Source organism: Mesoplodon mirus (assembly GCF_964341445.2).
Source record: "Mesoplodon mirus genome assembly, chromosome: 2".
In the NCBI taxonomy this organism is placed as follows: domain Eukaryota; kingdom Metazoa; phylum Chordata; class Mammalia; order Artiodactyla; family Ziphiidae; genus Mesoplodon; species Mesoplodon mirus.
The window spans coordinates 81,385,010-81,404,914 of NC_138977.1; the positions used below are offsets into that span (position 1 = coordinate 81,385,010).

At 36.0% G+C, this 19,905-nt stretch overlaps 1 protein-coding gene across 16 annotated transcripts in view; it reads right to left on the reverse strand.

Annotated features, from left to right (window-relative positions):
* The window catches only part of RFC1 (replication factor C subunit 1), a 78,046-nt gene that overhangs the window by 38,811 nt on the left and 19,330 nt on the right, over positions 1-19,905 (reverse strand). For all 16 annotated transcript variants that reach the window (XM_082632791.1, XM_082632790.1, XM_082632789.1 and 13 more), the window contains exons 3-4: positions 17,216-17,291; positions 13,829-13,951 (exon numbers count right to left, since the gene is read on the reverse strand). In XM_082632791.1, coding sequence (XP_082488917.1) covers positions 13,829-13,951; positions 17,216-17,291 — 199 coding nt within the window. The remainder of the gene's footprint in view (positions 1-13,828; positions 13,952-17,215; positions 17,292-19,905) is intronic.

The window sequence follows — 19,905 nt, forward strand, 5'->3', positions numbered from 1 at the left end:
GGAAAGATTAGATTTTTAAAAATCAAAGTGCCCAGTATAGTACCTCACCATGTTATAATAAACATTCAATAAACAATAAAGCAGTATTCTCTGGTGAAAACAATACTGAACCAGAAGTCCAGAAAACTAAAATGCTAACCTGACTTCAGCTTTCTATTGTTATTTTAATTAATTATCTGGGATTCATTGTCCTCTGAAAAATGTTGGACCAGACAAACTCTTTTAAGATTTTCCCTTCTATAATTCTGAAAAATCTGTGGATAGTCACATAGATTTTGTAGCTACTATACTCAATACTGGTGAGAATGTGATAAGTCTGTACTAATATAAAAACTAACTATGAAAGTGTAAACTACTGGGTTAGCCAAAACAGTTCGTTTGGGTTTTTCCGTAACATCTTACGAAAAACCCGAAAGAACTTTTTGGTCAACCCAATAGTATGACTTTTCTAGACAGCAATTTGGCAAAATATATCTAGAACCTTAAAGAAGTTCATAACCTTTAGCATAGTAATTCTTAGAGATAATTAGAGGTGCTGACAAACATTTATATACAAATATATTCATCACACTACTAAGAACATTAAAAATGTAGGCAACAAAAATAATTAAAACTGGAAGGGCTATATACATTGTGATCTAGTCATACAATGAATTCATGCAGTCATAAAAAATTAAGCCCAAATTTCAAAGCTCAAAAAAAAATTATGAAAACAGTAAAATTAAGCTGGCAAAAAACCAAAACTGCATCACTTTGTTCTTTAGGTTAGCCTTAAACATCACTCCTAAAAGAGAGCTTCTTTCCATAGCCTTCTCTAGTAGAGATCTTTTTACAATGGGTTTAAAGTTAACAATGTCTTCAAGCTACAGACCCCAAAAATATACTACATCTAAACACAGACATAATTTTATAAACATTTTCATAAATACTGAGTAAAAATGTAATTTTCAAGAAAAAATATGGAAATATTCTGCATGAAATTTCAAGTATGTTTTCACTGTACTAAGCAAAAATTGTACACAAGGTCCTTTGTTCTCTAACCACAAAATAAATGGTTCTCCAAGTCCCCTTGGAAAGCAGGAGCAATTCTAGTGAAATACAGTTATGCAAAAAGGAAAAAAATATATTGACTTGCTTGATTTAATGCTTATTTCGTGCCCTGTGATTTGTGACCTTCTCCACAGTCCTTATAGTTACGTGGACCTGTAACTATAAGGCTGTGACCATCCTTATGTAAAATAAATATTTTACAATTCTACACAGTGTGTAGACATGAAACATCCCAAATAAAGTTATGGTTGTTTTTCTTTTTTAACATTTGTTCTTGTCTTCTAATGAGCCTAAATTTGTTCTGCCTTGTCAGAAGCCAAAGGCAAAACTGTGTTCTCTTCTTTGCATTAACTTAAAATAATGATAAATAGATCTAAGTCAAATTTCTGTGACCTAGTTGAAAATCAGGGGAAACGGAACACTTAGAATCTCCCCCCAGGATATCTGACTCCTTATAAAAACACCATTTATTTTTATTTATATACAACATAACCTCAAATGTGGTAAGAATCACCACGTAAACTAGCATTATCCAACATACAGCAGAGGAATTGCCTGGAAGAGAAGATTGCTTTGCCACTCTGAGTTAGATACATTCATTTATTTAAAAGGATAACAAATGAAAGAGCAAGAAAATAATGTGCAGGTCTCTAAAAAAATCTAATTCTGAAGTTCCTACTGCTGAGAGTTTGGGATTCTGATTTTTCTCCTTCAGTGTGAAATACACAGAAACCAAATTAATGGAGACCATCCTAGAGAATCTGGTTACAGAGATTAAAAATAATTTATTTTGCAACAAGTCAAAAACTAAAAAGAGAATCTGAGTCTTTAGAGCCTTTTTCTACTAAGTTCCTTTTCAATACTTCCTTGAGTCAAAAATTCAAACTGTCATTTTGGTTGTGGACATAGAGAAAGGTTCATGCATATTCCAAGTCTTCAATAAATATTTGTTAATTAAGTGGTTGGAAAAGAAACTACACATATCATCTTTGCACCGCTTATGGGGTGTGAGAATCGGACATTCTGGGGTGAATCACTGAATGATTTATGTGGTGAATCAGATATATTTCAGTATAATGAAATAAAACTGAGACTGCTCATCCTTAATCAAGAAATTTAGAGATATCATGATTCTTTACTAATAAATCCTCTTAGAATCAAATGGAGTCAGTTATATTTTAAGAATAAAATTATTTAATAATTTGTGAGGTCTAGTGAGGTAGCTAAGTAATGGTATTTATCATTAAGAGAAAAAAGTACTGGCCTGTGCTGTGATGTTATCTACCATATAGAGTCCTCCCCAGAGCAGGAATAACAGTCCATGGAAAGTCACAGCTGGTTTCAATTACTAAGAAAACAATGCAGGAGAAGAAAGTGGAACATTTTACTACTTACTCACCTCCTTCCTCCATCTCCACTGCATCTCACAGGAAAAGAAAAAGGAGGTTCAGGGTTAGGGGAGGGAGGGCTTAGACAACTAGCCACAGGTACATTATCCAGAGCTTCTTACAACTCTAAAGCATGAAACGGGCAACAGAAGGAAAACTCGACCTACCGGTAGAGTTAAGGGAGTGGTTCAGTAATGCGATTCTCCACTTCCATTCACATTCCACTTCCCCGCACATGAGATGACATAACAATGCTGGTTTCTATGCTAAGACCACGTATAAATAACCTGTATATTGTTTTATTAGTGCTTAATGACATTTTCATAACATAATCCTACTTCCTTAGCATTCTGGAATACAATCCTGTATCTCTCATACTTTCACAAGTACCTGACAACAAAATATGTGTCACCAGAAAACAACAGTCTGTTCATTTTCAAAGGTGTTTCAGACACTCAATAATCATTCCAGATACTCTAGTGCTTCATTATTCACTATGTCCTTTTCAGTTCTCCCTCTTCATATGCCACTGAATTTTTTTTCAGGTCTCATAATATGCACTACTAAAAGGGGACTGAAGAGCAAACTAGGGAAAAAAGACTATAAGAATGCACCTAGCTCTTATAATGATGCTTTAGTCAAAATGAATTTGGGAATGAAATTGCTAAAGGATATCAGTGACCTTGAATCATCATATAAAATGGAAGAAGTCTCTAAAGATTAAAGAGGAGAAATGGAGTCCTAATTGTCGAAAAGAGAAAGGCAGATCCCCAACTACAGAAATATAGAAGGAGAAAGGTTTGATTACAATTCTACACAACAATATCAAGAGCAGGGCAAAAAGAGAGTATTTACAGATGGCCAACAGTCACATGAAAAGATGCTCAATATGGCTAATTATTAGACAAATGCAAATCAAAACTACAGTGAGATATCACCCCACACCAGTTAGAATGGCCATCATTAAAACGTCAACAAATAACAAATGCTGAAGAGGGGTGGAGAAAAGGGAACCCTTCCACACTATTGGTGGGAATGTAAGTTGGTGCAACCACTATGGAAAACAGCATGGAGGTTCCTCAGAAAACTAAAAACAGAACTACTGTATGAACCAGCAATCCCACTACTGGGCATATATCTGGACAAAACTATAATTCAAAAAGATACATGCACCCCAATGTTCACAGCAGCACTATTCACAATAGCCAAGACATGGAAACAACCTAAATGTCCATCGACAGATGAATGGATAAAGATGTGGTACATATACACAATGGAATACTACTCAGCCATAAAAAAGAATGAAATAATGCCATTTGCAGCAACATGGATGCAACTAGAGATTATCATACTAACTGAAGTAAGTCAGAAAGAGAAAGACGAATACCATATGATACCACTTATATGTGGAATCTAAAATGACACAAATGAACTCATCTACAAAACAGAAACAGACTCACAGACATAGAGAACAGACTTGTTGTTGCCAAGGGGGAGGAGGGTGAGGGAGGGATGGAGCGGGAGTTTGGGGTTAGCAGATGCAAACTATTATATATAGAATAGATAAACAACAAGGTCCTACTGTATAGCACAGTAAGCTATATTCAGTATCCTGTGATAAACCATAATGGAAAAGAATATGAAAAAGAATGTACATATAAGTATAACTGAATTACTTTGCTGTATAGCAGAAATTAACACATAAATCAACTATACTTCAATAAAAAATTAAAATAAAAAAAAAACAAAAACCAAAAAGAGAGTATTTAACAGAAGCAGACAGAGATTCACTGAGATTAAACTATGCTGGCCTGAGCCATCATTTATTCTTTGAGTTACAGGACTAGTAGATGAGATGAACATTAGAAACAGGGATGTCTGGACTGTAACAAAGCATCTACCAAATTGTCTTCCGATAGGCTATGGCAGGGTTTTTAACCTCTGCACTATTGACATTTTGAGCCAAATAATTGTTGTAGGGGGCTCTCTGGTGCACTGTAGGATGTTTAGTAGCAACTCTGCCCTCTACCAACTAGATGCCGCAGCATCCGCCAGTTGTGATGACCAAAAATAGCACTCCAGATATGCCAAAGGCAAAATCACCCTTGATTAAGAAGCACTGATTTCTGGCAAGATGGAGAAATACAAGATACATAACAGTGGTTTCTGAGATTCATAACTAGTTGAAAAGCTCTTCAGAAGAAACTGAAAAGCTGTATCCAGGATGCTGATATTTGATCATGTCAATTTTGAAAAAGGTTTCTTTACATGTCCCTTAACACTAAACAATTTTACTAATGATTCAGAAAGAAATGCAGAGATAGGTTTATCAAATTTGTAGAAGATATGAAATCAGATGATATAAAAAATAAGTGGATGAGGGGCATCCAAAGAACTACAGGATTCTTTCACACTGAAGCTTTGTGCAACCTTAGATTGAAAATTGATTCTTTGAGAGTAAGTTTTCTTAAAGCAAGTCAGCCCTAATATTAGGTAGTTTTGAAGATCAAATGAGACAGATAGGAAATATAAGCCATATAATAATGTTATTCCATTCCATGAAGCCAGTATAAAAGTGTTTTGAAAAAAATTTATAATGGTATACAAGACAAAATTTATGTTAACATTATTAAGGTCGAATTCTCCCTGCCTTTCACATGGACACAGAGGTTTCAAGTAAAGTAAGAGATTCCTACGCAGACGATACTGTAATTAAGAAAATACAAGGTACAATACAATACTAGGTAGTATTAATCTTGTGTAAGTAAATCTGTGAAAGTTTATAAATTGAATTTTTTAAAGTAGATTTTCTCTTTCTATAAGTTAGAAAGTAGTGAATAATGCACATGAAATAGCACTACTGATTTCCAAACTTCACATTATTCTCCTTTCTAGTATACACAGTACCTAAATCTCCATGTTAAATCCTACCAAAACCTTTGACATTTATCTCAAATTTCTCTCTCCCAGGAAATGTTTCCTGAACTTCCAAAATAAAAGTTACCTCTCTCGTGCCCAAATATCCTTGGAAGATATTTTTATCACTGTTAATTGTTTCCTTGTATTACAATTTTTATGTAAAAGGCTTATCTCCCCAGTAGTGTTTAAGCCCTTGAAGACAGGGCTGAGCTTTATTCTCTTATCTATTTCATAGATTGTCCAGTACGCTGTTGGGCACAAACAGTGAACAATTACGTTTGTTAAATAAATAAATCAGTGAGAATTTAATATTGTTAAATGAAAGTATTCAAATGTAAAAATTTTTTTAAAAAGATGACAGAATCAGAATACAAAAGCCTGGAAGCTAACAAGATAACAACGTAAGAGTTTCAGAAAAAATTTTTCAGAAAAAAAATTTAATAAGGATAAACATAAAGTCCCTTTTCTGGACCTGAGAAGCACAAAGTGGAACCCCCTTCTATTCTTCATAATATAGGTGAATAAACTATACCCTTAAAACAAATGCCACTTAACCTCAAGAAATTCTATTCTCTTTTAAGTGATAATATTCTTTATTGTGAATGTCCACTTATTGATGGTTAAATATGTTCTATTACAATGAAGCATAAACAAGTATGTTCACATCAATAATCCAATATCCAAAATAAGAGTATGAGAAAAATTAAATGCATACTATTAAAATTTACTATGCAGAAGTTTAAAAGAATGAGATAGGAATCTTTCTGTATTGAAAGAGAGAGAGGCTGAGGGATGGGAAGGGAAGGAGGGGAGAAAAGGAGAGAAGGAAGGAGGAAGGGAAGGAGACATTAAGTTATGAAAAAGCAAGCTGCAGAAATGTTACAAGATGCCACTCTCAAATACGTGTATATATGTAAATATATATGTGTGTATATATATATTTTTTTAATTTATATAGCTATGTAGAGCAAAAGGGATGGATGAAGGAATGGAACATTTTTTATCTGAATTGTTTCTTTTTCAGTGAGAATGTGTTACTTAGGTAATTCTGAATAATATTAATCTAAATACTCATCCTCAAAAATCTAAACTTAGTTTCTTTTATAGTCTTATAAAGACTATAAATATTAATAGTATTATTAATTTTTTTAATATTGATTTTAAATCCATATTAATTTTTGAACAAGTCCAATGAAAGAAATATAATACACAGTTCTTAGGTTTCCTCTCACTTCAAGGAAATTCTCTGTCTCAGTCACACTGGGTTTCCCTGAAAATACCTAAGAGAAGTTCTCTATCCTATACAGAAATCTATTCCTATTTATGGTACACAAAGCTATATGTCACTAAAAATTAGCACACACATTCCCCAATAATATTTTCTGCTGCTATTTTCCTGAGTCACAAGTCACTGATATTACATGGTAACCTGGAGAACACCACATTCCCAATTTTTTCCCACTTATAATTATAACTTCAAGAACACTATCAGCCTCTGGAATTATATGCTCAATAAAAATTACCAGTCATAACAACCCACAGAATGGGAGAAAATATTTGTAATGAAGCAACGAACAAGGGATTAATCTCCAAAATATACAAACAGCTCCTGTTTGTACATTTTTAATACAATAAAAAAAAAACTCAATCAGAACATCGGCAGAAGATCGAAATAGACATTTCTCCAAAGAAGACATAAAGAGGACCAAAAATCACATGAAAAGATGCTCAACATCACTAATTACTAGAGAAATGCAAATCAAAATGACAATGAGGTACCACCTCACACCAGTCAGAATGGCCATCATTAAAAAATCTACAATGAAGAGGGGGTAGAGAGATGGAGAGGGTGTGGAGAAAAGGAAACCCTCCTACACTGTTGGTGGGAATGTAAACTGGTACACCCATTATGGAGAACAGTAAGGAGGTTCCTTTAAAAATTACATATAAAACTACCATATTATCTGGCAATCCCACTCCTGGGCATATATCTGGAGAAAACCATAATTTGAAAAGATACATGCACCCCAATGCTCATTGCAGCGTTATTTAAAATAGCCAAGACATGGAAGCAACCTAAATGTCCATTGACAGAGGAGTGGATAAAAAGACGTGGTACATATATACGATGGAATACTATGAAGCCATAAAAAAGAATGAAATAATGTCATTTGCCTCAACACGGATGGACCCAGAGATTGTCATACTGAGTGAAGTAAGTCAGACAAAGACAAATATCACATGATATCGCTTATATGTGGAATCCAAAAAAATGGTACAGATGAACTTATTTACAAAACAAAAAAAGAGTCACAGATGTAGAAAACAAACTTATGGTTACCCAGAGGGGAAGTGGGGAGGGGATAAATTGGGATTGACATATACACACTACTATGTATAAAAGAAGTAACTAATAAGGACCTACTGTATAGCACAGGGAACTCGACTCAATACTCTGTTATGACCTATATGGGAAAAGAATCTAAAAATGAGTGGAGATACATATATATGCACATATATTCACTTTGCTGTACACGTGAAACTAACACAACATTGTAAATCAACTATACTCCAATAAAATTTTTTTTTAAATTACCCATCATAAACAATTCTCAAGATTGGGAAAACCCCCACCATTTTCAACCAAACACAAGCAGCCCCTGATGAAACTGCATAATAAAAGGTCATCTGTGTCAAACAAAACTCAAGGTCTCTCACTTCATTAAACAACTAAAAGTAAACATATTTACCCAGTACAACAAGTATTTGGATTTTTACCAACCTACAAAAACATTTTACTACAGTCAATGGTTAGCTATGAAGATATGTATAAGCAACTTTTTTCCTTTTCCTGTAATATGGGAAACTAATGTAGTTAAAGTACTTTAAACATCAATAAGGGACTTCCCTGGCAGTCCAGTGGTTAAGACTTTGCCTTCCAATGCAGGGGGGTGCAAGTTCGATCCCTGGTCGGGGAGCTAATATCTCACATGCCTCACGGTCAAAAAACCAAAACATAAAACAGAAGCAATACTGTAACAAATCCAATAAAGACTTTAAAAATAGTCTGCATCAAAAAAAATCTTTAAAAAAATCAATACATAATAGAAGACAAATTTAATCAAAGTGATGATGAAAAGTGTGTTATGGAGCTAAATGATAAGCCTAAAGATCTGTATAATAATATAGCCTAAAGAATTGTGTAATAGTACAAACAAAAGCACCTGAAGTATTTTAAGTAGGTTATTTTCTTTTCTTTTTTAACCTTTTTTAAAATTAATTTTTATTGGAGTATAGTTGCTTAGTAGGTTATTTTCTAAAACAAGGTTATTTCCAAGACTTCCTTGGTGGTCCAGTGGGTAAGACTCTGCACTCCCAACACAGGGGGCCCAGGTTCAATCCCTGGTCGGGGAACTAGATCCCACATGCATGCCACAACTAAGAAGTTCGCAGGCCACAACTAAGAGCCCGTATGGAGCAACTAAGACCCAGTACACCCAAAGTAAATAAATAAATAAATATTTAAAAATAAATAAATAAAGTAAGGTTATTTCCTAAGTATGCTTCTCATTGTTTATAAAGCACTGTGCAACAGGAATAAAATCAAGCCACATTTTTAAAAAGGAAAAAGAAACAGATGAAATTAATTTTAATAATATATTTCATTTATCCCAACATATTCAGATTATTATTTCAACATGTAATCAATGCTAAAAAATTATTAATAAGATAATTTATCCTTTTTTTGTAGTAAGTCTTTGAAATCTATACTTCACAAGTAAAACATTCTGAATTTGGGCTAATCATATTTCAAGTGCTCAAGAGCCACATGTAGTAGTTCCCATACTGGACAAAGAACATCTATAACATAAGTGGGTCAAATACAATTTCTAAATTTCTAAAGCACAGTTATATAATCAAAAAAAGCCCTAAGTATCTAAGCAAAAGCAAATGTCTTTAGCATAATCTTAAAGGCAGATATAGGTATACAATCAGGTCAAAATATAATAATAACAGTTAATACTTACTGAGCATTTCAGTAATGTGCCAGACACTATTTTAATTGCTTTTCAAGCATTATCTCATTTGATCAAGCACAAAGGCCTCTGATGTAGGCACTAGTAATACCCCCATTTTACAAACAAGGAAACTAAGACACAGGGAAGGTAAATGAAGGTTTAACCCAGGCAGAAGGTTTTACTCAAGAGCTCATGCTCTTAAACACTACACATGCTATGCTGTAAGGAAAAAAAAAAGTTGGTTTATAAAAGATAAAATATGGAATAGTAAAGAAAATTGTTTCTTTTGGAATTAACAGGTTTTTAAAACTGAATCATATCATATAATCCTTTTCCACAAGAAGCTCCAAACTCCAAAAAAAAAAAATACAATTTTATTACCACAAATATTTTATTTAACCTTATACTGATAAATTGTTGTTGTGGGGTTTTTTTTTTTTTTTTTGGCCACATGGCATGTGGGATCTTAGTTCCCTGACCAGGGATCGAACCCATGCCCCCAGAATTGGAAGCATGAAGTCTTCACCACTGGACCACCAGGCAAGTCCCAATATACTGATAAATATTTATTTCTACAATATGAATACTTATTCATAACCAGCATTGAAAATTTGTACGTAGTTTTAGCTTAAAAAAAAGAATAAAAGAATTATTTTATGGTCAAGAAATTTCTAGTTAATTAATTTCAAGAAGCTGCACTTTTCTTTTTTTGAAACTCATTATATTTCTGATTTTATTATGCTAATTTTATTGCAGACTTCTTTTTAACCGTCTCATTCTCTTTTATGATGGGAAGGAAAAGGGCTTTTCTCCCATTCACCTATCATTCCAAGGCATAAAAAAGTATGAGAAGATAAAACAGGCAAAAAAACAGCTAACTTCTTTCCTGTATCTCAAATCCAGGAAAAAGCAGAATACTATGTAATACTGAACATCATATGAGATAGATATACTGTACCCCAAGATTTCTTGCTAAGACAAGATGACAACATTCACTTCCACATGTACATACCCTTGGCAGGGTGATATAAATACTGTCTAATGGTCATAAAAATTTCAGATAAGAGGATAGTTATCTCTTCAGAAAATAACATTTGAAAATACCTGGTCTGAAATAAACAGTCCTGTGTTAAAGAAAACCTGTGATCAGAGCTTAAATTGTTTGACCCTTCTGTGTACCTAAAATCACAAGATAACGATAGCCTTGATCCACAGTTGAAGGCCATCGCTGTCTGCACACTAACTTTGACGTTTTCATGGTGTCACTGGAAAGCTTGATCACACCACCTTCAGTTACATAATAAACCTATCACCATACTGGTTTTAGTATCCCTCCCACATATTCAAAACTTGACAAAGGTGGCCAGATGTAAGAGGGAGCCTTTTAATGGAAGAGCGCATTTGCACAACGTGCCTGAGCAGATATTTAGCAACAGAACAGAAAGGTTCAAGAGTCAATCTGCCACAGGCCATAATGAAGAAATTTATCTCAGCTTACAAAAAATTTTACAGAAAATATGTTCACGTCACTTAGATTTTCTCTTTGGTCATTTGAACAACTTTATCAAATATGTAAATGTTTCAGAGAGCCTACAAAGCTTCATCTGTGGGCTTCTTTCATTTTTATTTTTTCCTTTTGACAGCCTGTTATTTGTATGTTTCAGGCACTGGGTCTGGCACTTTCATATGCATCATCCCATTAAGTTTTCCCAACTAGCCTATTCAATTAGTGTTTCTGCTTTACAAAAAGGGAGACACACTCACTGCCCTTTAGCCCAGTCACACAGCTGTTAGATGGGAACTAAGGATGTACCCTCCAGGCAAGGCTTCTGACCTTCCAGTCTCAGCTTCCTTCTACAACACAAGGACTTCTTTCCTGTTTCATTCCCTACTTACTGACCAATTTATCTACCATGAGAACCTTCATACTCTCAAGTAACAGCCCATACGTGTAAGCAAATTCCAATAACATTAAAACATTAAAGGTGGGGCTTCCCTGGTGGCTCAGTGGTTAAGAATCGGCAGGGGACACAGGTTTGAGCCCTGGTCCAGGAAGATCCCACATGCTGCGGAGCAACTAAGCCTGTGCGCCACAACTACTGAGCCTGCGCTCAGAGCCTGCGAGCCACAACTACTGAGCCCACGCCCCACAACTACTGACACCGCGCGCCTAGAGCCCGTGCTTCGCAACAAGAGAAGCCACTGCAATGAGAAGCCAGCGTACTGCAACAAAGAGTAGCCCCCCGGGCTTCCCTGGTGGCGCAGTGGTTGAGAGTCTGCCTGCCGATACAGGGGACACGGGTTCGTGCCCCGGTCCAGGAAGATCCCACATGCTGCGGAGCGGCTAGGCCTGTGAGCCATGGCCGCTGAGCCTGTGCAGCTGGAGCCTGTGCTCCACAACAGGAGAGGCCACAACAGTGAGAGGCCCGCGTACTGCAAAAAAAAAAAAAAAAAAGAGTAGCCCCCGCTCGCCGCAACTAGAGAAAGCCCGCATGTAGCAATAAAGACCCAACGCAGTCAAAAATAAATAAATAAAATAAATTCTAAAAAGTTATATTAAAAAAACCATTAAAGGTGAATTGTATGGTATGTGAATTATATCTCAATAAAGCTGATGTTAAAAAATAAAAAAGTTTTACACGTAAGCATGCTAATAACATCAGCTCTCCAATTATCCTAATAGTAAACCATAGATAGCATGGCTGAATGAAGCCATAGGTAATCCAAAAACCTAACCTATAACTCATCTCCCAAAATGTTGATAGATCAGTCCCTAACTATTGCTAACTTTTAAGACTCATTACTTCACTCGTAGATTACCATAAACGCCTCAGCCTCCCCAATTATGATTTTTCTATTCTCCTTCCCACCTTAAATACTAGCAATCACTCTTAAATACTATTTTCATCATTCTATAACTGTTCAAAAACTTTAATGGTTCCCTTTTCCCTGCTATGTGGAATTCCTCTGCCTACCTTTCAAGATCTTCCCTAAACTGGCTTCATTACCTCTCATTATTCCTCGTGATGTGGGCAAGCAATCTCTTCAGTGTCCTGTGAATACATCAAGCCTTGTGCTGGATGCTGTTCTTTAAATAATCCCATCTTATTAACCAGACATGTTCTTTCCCTCCATCACGGGCTCATCCGTCAAGGGTTAGATCAAATCTTACCCTCTCCATGAAGCCCTCTCCCTGACTATTGTATATTGCAGCCTCAGGCAATTCCTATAGTACTTAGGAGTCTTTAATCATCTTTGTATCCCCAGCACCTAGTATCTAGGACGGAAAAAACAATCAATAAATGCCTGTTGAATGTAAGTTGTAACATGCTGTATCAAAATAATTGTGGTTTTTACCCTGTCTCTTCAAACCAGGTGTATTCACTTCACTAGCAATACAAGTAGCAGAGTGCTAAAAATAATGGTGTCAGAGGTTTTCCTTAAGATGAACAAACTAATGAGGTATCAGATGCTCTCATGGCCCCTTTAAGCATTTCTATATAGGAACTGATAAAACAGGTTCTGTGAATTTGAAGATGGTCTCCTCTAGGAGTGAACAATGCTAAAATCTAAATGACTTTATAATGAACCCATCTAAGTGTTTTTTCCTAAGATGACAATATAATTCAGGGTTCCTCACCATAAAAGAATACTATCGGGCTTCCCTGGTGGCGCAGTGGTTGAGGGTCCGCCTGCCGATGCAGGGGACACGGGTTCGTGCCCCGATCCCGGAGGATCCCACATGCCGCGGAGCGGCTGGGCCCGCGAGCCATGGCCGCGGAGCCTGTGTGTCCGGAGCCTGTGCTCCGCAGCGGGAGAGGCCACAGCAGTGAGAGGCCCGCGTACAGCAAAAAAAGAAAAAAAAAAAAAAAAGAATACTATCTATGAAACAATTATTTATACTATGAAATCTTAGGGTACATTTATAAATGTCTTATTTTTTGACCACTCAAAACAGCTCAAATAAATATAAATACAATAACAATCTTTTTTTTTTAAAAGCCAATGCTAAAATCTTTCGTGTCACCAGAGAATATAAGGAATTTAGGTCACATCTGTGCTAGATTATAAAGCACAAATATGAACAGTCATTATATATTTAGATTGTTATGACTTTAACACCCAAGATAAAAAAACTTACATTAAAAAGTTTTAAAACAACCCAATAATATTTGAATATATGATTCAAGACAGAGCTTCAACATATATGCTTCAATATACAGCACTTTAAAAAAATTCTAAGAACCAATTCCCCTGTAATTGGCCTTTAACTCACAGAAAATGCCAAAGATAATTACAACCTTCCCCTGGTAAATATAATTCAACAAACCAAAAAAGGCAACAGAAATTCAGTTCAAAGTGAAGGAGGTACATTTAGATACCAACGAGAAGCTCAAGAACATAACACACTGCGCTTTTTTCTAAAACAATAAACATATTCAGTACCCTTACCTGTTTCTGAAATGTATGTAACAGGATCCTGGTGTCGAATTTTAGCAGGTTTAGAAGACAGTGGCAATTTTTCTGGTCGCTTTTTGGAGTTTTTTACCTGCACTGTCTCCTCTGATTCTGAATCTAAATGAGAGGAAAATTAAAACTTTGAAAAGAAATAGTATAATATAGTGTGTTTTTAAAGTGGGTTTTTTTTTTGTTTTGTTTGTTTTTTGGCTGTGCCATGCATCTTTCGGGATCTTAGTTCTCTGACCAGGGATCAAACCTGGGCCCACAGCAGTAAAAGCACCAAGTCCTAACCACTGGACCACCATGGAATTCCCTTAAAGCGGTTATTATTAACCAATTCCTCAAGACCCTTTCAAGGCAAATCTCTTTCATAAATTCTCACAGGTTGCCTTCTATCCAGTGTTAAGCCTTTGTATTACTTGTCTGTTGCTGCTGTAACAAATCACCACAAACTTAGTGCCTTAAAACAACACAAATGGGGAATTCCCCGGCAGCCCAGTGGTTAGGACTCCGTGCTTCCACTGCAGGGGTCACGGGTTCTATCCCTGGTCAGGGAACTAAGATCTCGCATGCCGCGTGAAGCAGCCAAAAAAAACAACAAAGCAACACAAATGTATTATCTCACAGTTCTGGAGGTTGGAAATCCAATTTGGGTCTCACTGGGCTAAAATCAAGCATCAGGATGGCTGTGATCCTTTCTGGATACTATAGGGAAGAATCCATTTCCTCACCTTTCTAGTTTCTAGTGACTGCTAGCATTCCTTAGCTCATGGCCCCCACTTCCTCCATCTTCAAAGCCTGCAACATTAGGCAAAGTCCTTCTCAAGCTGCCATCTCTCTAATTCTCTAACCTTCTTCCATAGTCAATTTCTCTCTAAATCTCTTCTTCTGCCTTCCTCTTCTTTGTGACCACATTGGGCCCATCCAGATAATCTCCCTACTTTAAGGTCATCTGATCATCAACCTTAATGTCACCTACAATTTTAATTCCCTTTTGCCACATAACCTAACATATACACAGGTTCTAGTAACTAGAGTGTGGACATCTTTGGGGGCCGTTATTCTGTCTACCACAATCTAATCACCCAGAGCACTTAAATATAAATCAAGACAAAGTATAAATACCTAGTACACGTGTGGTACACAATAGAGGAGTTTCAGAAACTTTAGTGTCCTTCCTCTTCCTCTCACCACACATTTTTAAATCCTGTCTCATACTGTTCTAAAATGTATCAAACAATTAAATTTCCACTTTCCCAAAAGATGGAAACTCCTGAGAAATGGTGATATGTACTTATTTCAAATTCTTTACAATTCTATACAGCAGTAAAAGACTCACGATAGACACTCAAGTACTTTTAGAAAATGAGTCAGAACCTTTGCTACCACTGTCAAAATCCTAACAATCTATAAATACTTCCTTAGGTTACATTTCTAATTTTAAGAATTCATACCAAATAGATCTTCTCCAGAAAAAGCAAAACCTAAAACTTCCTGAGTTCTACCATTATTTTAACATATCATAAAATGCATGCATAAAAGTGTATGTTCCCTATCTTAAAAGTACAGTTGATCCTTGAACATGGGTTTGAATTGCACATGTCTACTTATACACAGATTTTTTCCAATAAATACGTTGGAAAAACTTTTGGAGATTTGCAACAATTTGAAAAAAGAGACAAACCACGTACCCTAGAAATAACGAAAAGGTTAAGAAAAACGTATGTTATGAATGCATAAAATATATGTAGATACTAGTCTAGCCCTACATAGGTATAAGGTGATCTTTAATATAAAATTAATGTGTTAGTTTTCTGTTTTACAACTTTGCTTTCAAAGAATTACATTACTATACAGTATGCCTCTCTGTAACTGGAGAAACTGCATATCAGCCTATCTATCATCACAGGTGAGTTTTTTTTTAATGTAACAATGTTTCCAATACTGTACTATGAATATGACTATAATACTGTATGCCAAAATTTTATAACAGATTCATTCATTAGTGCATAGGCTAGGCTATCATGAAGCAATTGTATCAATAACACTAGGCTAACAAATACTACCTGAATCAACAATCATACTGCTGTTTCTTCATTATCAATGCATGAATCTTTATATCTGTAAATAAATACGAACTTCCTTTTCACATTACCTTTTCATTTTTGATGTCTAGCATTAGTAATACATATAACATCTACAGTCTTTTGTATCATATTAGACAATGTTGATGTAGGTACTGAGAGATGATTCATCTTGTAAACAGATGACATAAACTTACAGTATCAATAAATACAGTACAGTACTGTAAAGGTATTTTCTCTGCCTTAAGATTCTCTTAATAACAGTTTCTTTTCTCTAGCTTACTTATTGTAAGTATATAGTAAAAAATATATATAACATACAAAATATGTATTAATTGACTTTTTATGTTATTGACAAGGCTTCTGATCAGCAGTAGGCTATTATTACTTAAGTTTTGCGGGGAGTCAAAAGTTATATGCAGATTTTCAACTACAAGGGGGGTTGAAGCCCCAACCCTTGCATTATTCAAGGGTCAACTGTATATTCAAAGTTTTTAAATTGTGTTTGTTCCTTTTTTTTTTTTTTTTTTCTTTTTGCGGTATGCGGGCCTCTCACTGTTGTGGCCTCTCCCGTTGCGGAGCACAGGCTCCGGACGCGCAGGCCCAGCGGCCATGGCTCACGGGCCCAGCCGCTCCGCGGCATATGGGATCCTCCCAGACCGGGGCATGAACCCGTATCCCCTGCATCGGCAGGCGGACCCTCAACCACTGCGCCACCAGGGAGGCCCGTGTTTGTTCCTTTTTAACTGCAACAAAAAAGAACCAGATCAAAAGCACAAAAATTATATTTTAGATCTTTGTTTCTAAAGCAACATTTTATGGCACTATTTTTCAAATTCAGTTTCTAAGAACCTCAGCTGATGGGGAGGGTGGGAGGGAGGGAGATGCATGAGGGAAGGGATGTGGGAACAGATGTATATGTATGACTGATTCACTTTGTTATAAAGCAGAAACTAAAAAAAAAAAAAAAAAAAAAAGGAACCTCAGCTGAAAGAGAAGTTAATATGAATATTTTAAAAAATAAACATACCATATTCAAAGTAAGTTTCAGACAGGCTGTATATACTATCTCCCGTCCCGAACAAAACCTTAATATATTAACATATTTCAGCTCTGATAAATTCTGTAGTATAATAAAGTTGTTTTCAACTTTACTTGAACATAGAACCCTCTTCTTACAGCACCTGTTAACATCACAGAGAGCTGTGTGTCTCAGAACGTCAGTCTGGAAAACACTGTTCTAACAGATACAAAATAGTTTTTAAACTTGAAAGCTCCTCAAAAGAAATATTACCTGAATCATAGATGATCCTCTTTTTCTTGTTTGGTTGCTTCTGCTTGAAGTCATCTTCTTTACAAGAATGATTTACCTATAAACATCACAGTATAATTAGAACACAGAGAAGCCCATATACCTTAGCTGTTTTTTCCTCATTAGATTTGGGCTCAATAGTTCACAACTAGAGGAACGCTGACCCCCCAGGAAACATTTCTGCTTGTCATAACTGGGGTGAGGGTGTTACTGGCATACAGTGGGTAGACGAGGGATACTATTAAACATCCTGCAATGCACAGGACAGTCCTCCACAACGAAGAATTATCCTGCCCCAAATGTCAGTAATGCCCAAATTAGGCTAAAGAACAGGCCAGACCCATCATCAAAAAGATAAGAGATAACAAATGCTGGTGTGGGTGTGGAGAAAAGGGAACCCTTGTGCATCGTTGGTGGGACTGTTATCAGTGCAGCCACTATAGAAAACAGTATGGAGGTTCCTCAAAATATTTAAAATAGAACTAACTACCATACGACCCAGCAATTCCACTTCTGAGAATATAACCAAAGGAAACAAAACACTAACTTGAAAAGGTATCTGCACCCACATGTGGTAATCACTGTGGTAATCCTTTCATAATATATGTAAGTCAAACCATCATGCTGTACACCTCAAACTTATACAGTGGTGTATGTCAATTATTTCTCAATAAAACTTGGGGCGGGGGAGGAGCAGGGGAGAGAATAAGCCGGATAATAATTGCATCAGATGGCAAAGGCAGGATTGTAGAAAAGGCTATATTATTATTCATTTCCACTTTCAACACTAACCTATGTATAACAAAGAGTAAAAGGATATCAGATATTACAAGGCAAGTGCTTCCTGAAAATGAAAAATTGAGACAGAAATAAAAGCTAAGGAGTTGTGGGCCTATCACTACTCATTGCCTGGCGGAAAACTAAATAAAACCAAGGCAAAGGGTATTAATATTTATATTTTTTAGTTATATACAGATTTCTAACATATTCATAAGGTATTATGAATATTTTGTAGTTATACATCACATTTCTAACACATTCAAATTTTCCCCCAAAAAATCAAGAAAGCAGACAGCAAAAAAAAACGACTATAATCAATTACAAGGTAGAAATATGTTTCTATCCATTATAATAAAACTTCAAAAACTTAAGCACAATCAACTAGCTTGGAAGAAAATGAGATGAATAAACCACTGTAATTCAAATACACCACCAGACAGGGTTAGAAACAATGACAATAATTCAGAAGTGAGAGAAAGGGGTATCCCAAGAGGGAGAGAGCCACAGAAGGGGTGTTCCAAATTCTGTCAATAAACTTAGCCCAAATCTGTGGCTGTCTCCTGAACTATATATGCACAGAAAAACTCGAAGTGCCCAGCTAAGGTTAAAAAAAATTGAACAAAGATTTCAGATGCTGCCCATAACAGAGTGGACAAGAGTATGGAGTTTGAGTTCAGGCAAGTTAACTGCCTGCTAAACTAAAACACCCTTTGGAGGAAATAACAGAATCCAAAGTTACTACGTTGTAAAATTCACACTATGCAAGGTAAATCCAAAATAACCAGATGTACAAAGATATAGGAAATGTGACCTGTGATGGTTACTTTTATCTGTCAACTTGACTGGGCCACAGGTACCCAGATATTTCATCAAACAAGATCAAACAGAATTTGCCTTGCTAGGTTTTAGACTTGCTTGGCACCTGTCACCCCTTCTTTCTTCTGATTTCTCCCTTTTGAAATGGGAATGTGTATTCTATGCCTGTCTTACTATTATATTTTGGGAGCACATATTTTGTCTGGTTTCACAGGTTCACAGCTGGAGAAGAATTTTGTCTCAGGATGCATCATACCTAAGTCTCACCCATATATGATTTAGATGATATTTAGATAAGCCTTTGGACTTCAGACTTTAGAACTGGTGATGCACTGAATTAAGACTCTGGGGGGCTTTAGAATGGAATAAATGTATTTTGCATGCAAAAAGGACATGAATTTTGGGGGACCATTGGCAGAATATTATGGAATGAAAGCTTGTATCCCCTCAAAATTCATACATTGAATCCCTAACCCCCAGTATGGCTGTGTTTGGAGATGGAGTCTCTAAGGAGGTAATTAAGGTTAAATGAAGTCATAAGGGTAGAGCCCTGATCTGACAAGTTAGTGTCCTTATAAGAAGAGAAACCAGAGAACTCACGTGCATACACTCACTCACTCTGTCTCTCAACCTCTCTCCCCACGTGCTCACACCAAGGAAAGGCTATGTGAAGACTCAGCAAGAAGGGAGCCATCTGCAAACCAGAAAGAGAGTTCTCGAGAGAAACTGAATTGACTGGAACCTTAATCATAGACTTCTAGCTTCCAGAACGGTAAGAAAATAAATTCCTGTTGTTTTAAGTCAGCCAGTCTACGGTATTTTATGGTAGCCTAAACTGACTAACACATGACCCACAGACTCAAGATAAAAGGCAGTAAACTGAGATGAATCCAGACGTTAGAATTAGTAGGCAATGCTAGAACTGAAAAATATAATACTTAAAACAAAATATTCACTGCATAGGCTTAATAGCAAATTGGAGATGACAGAAGAGTCAAAGAACTTGAGGATAGTAATAGAGAAATTATCCAATCTGAAGTACAGAGGAAAAAAAGGAATAAAAATGAATAAGCTGC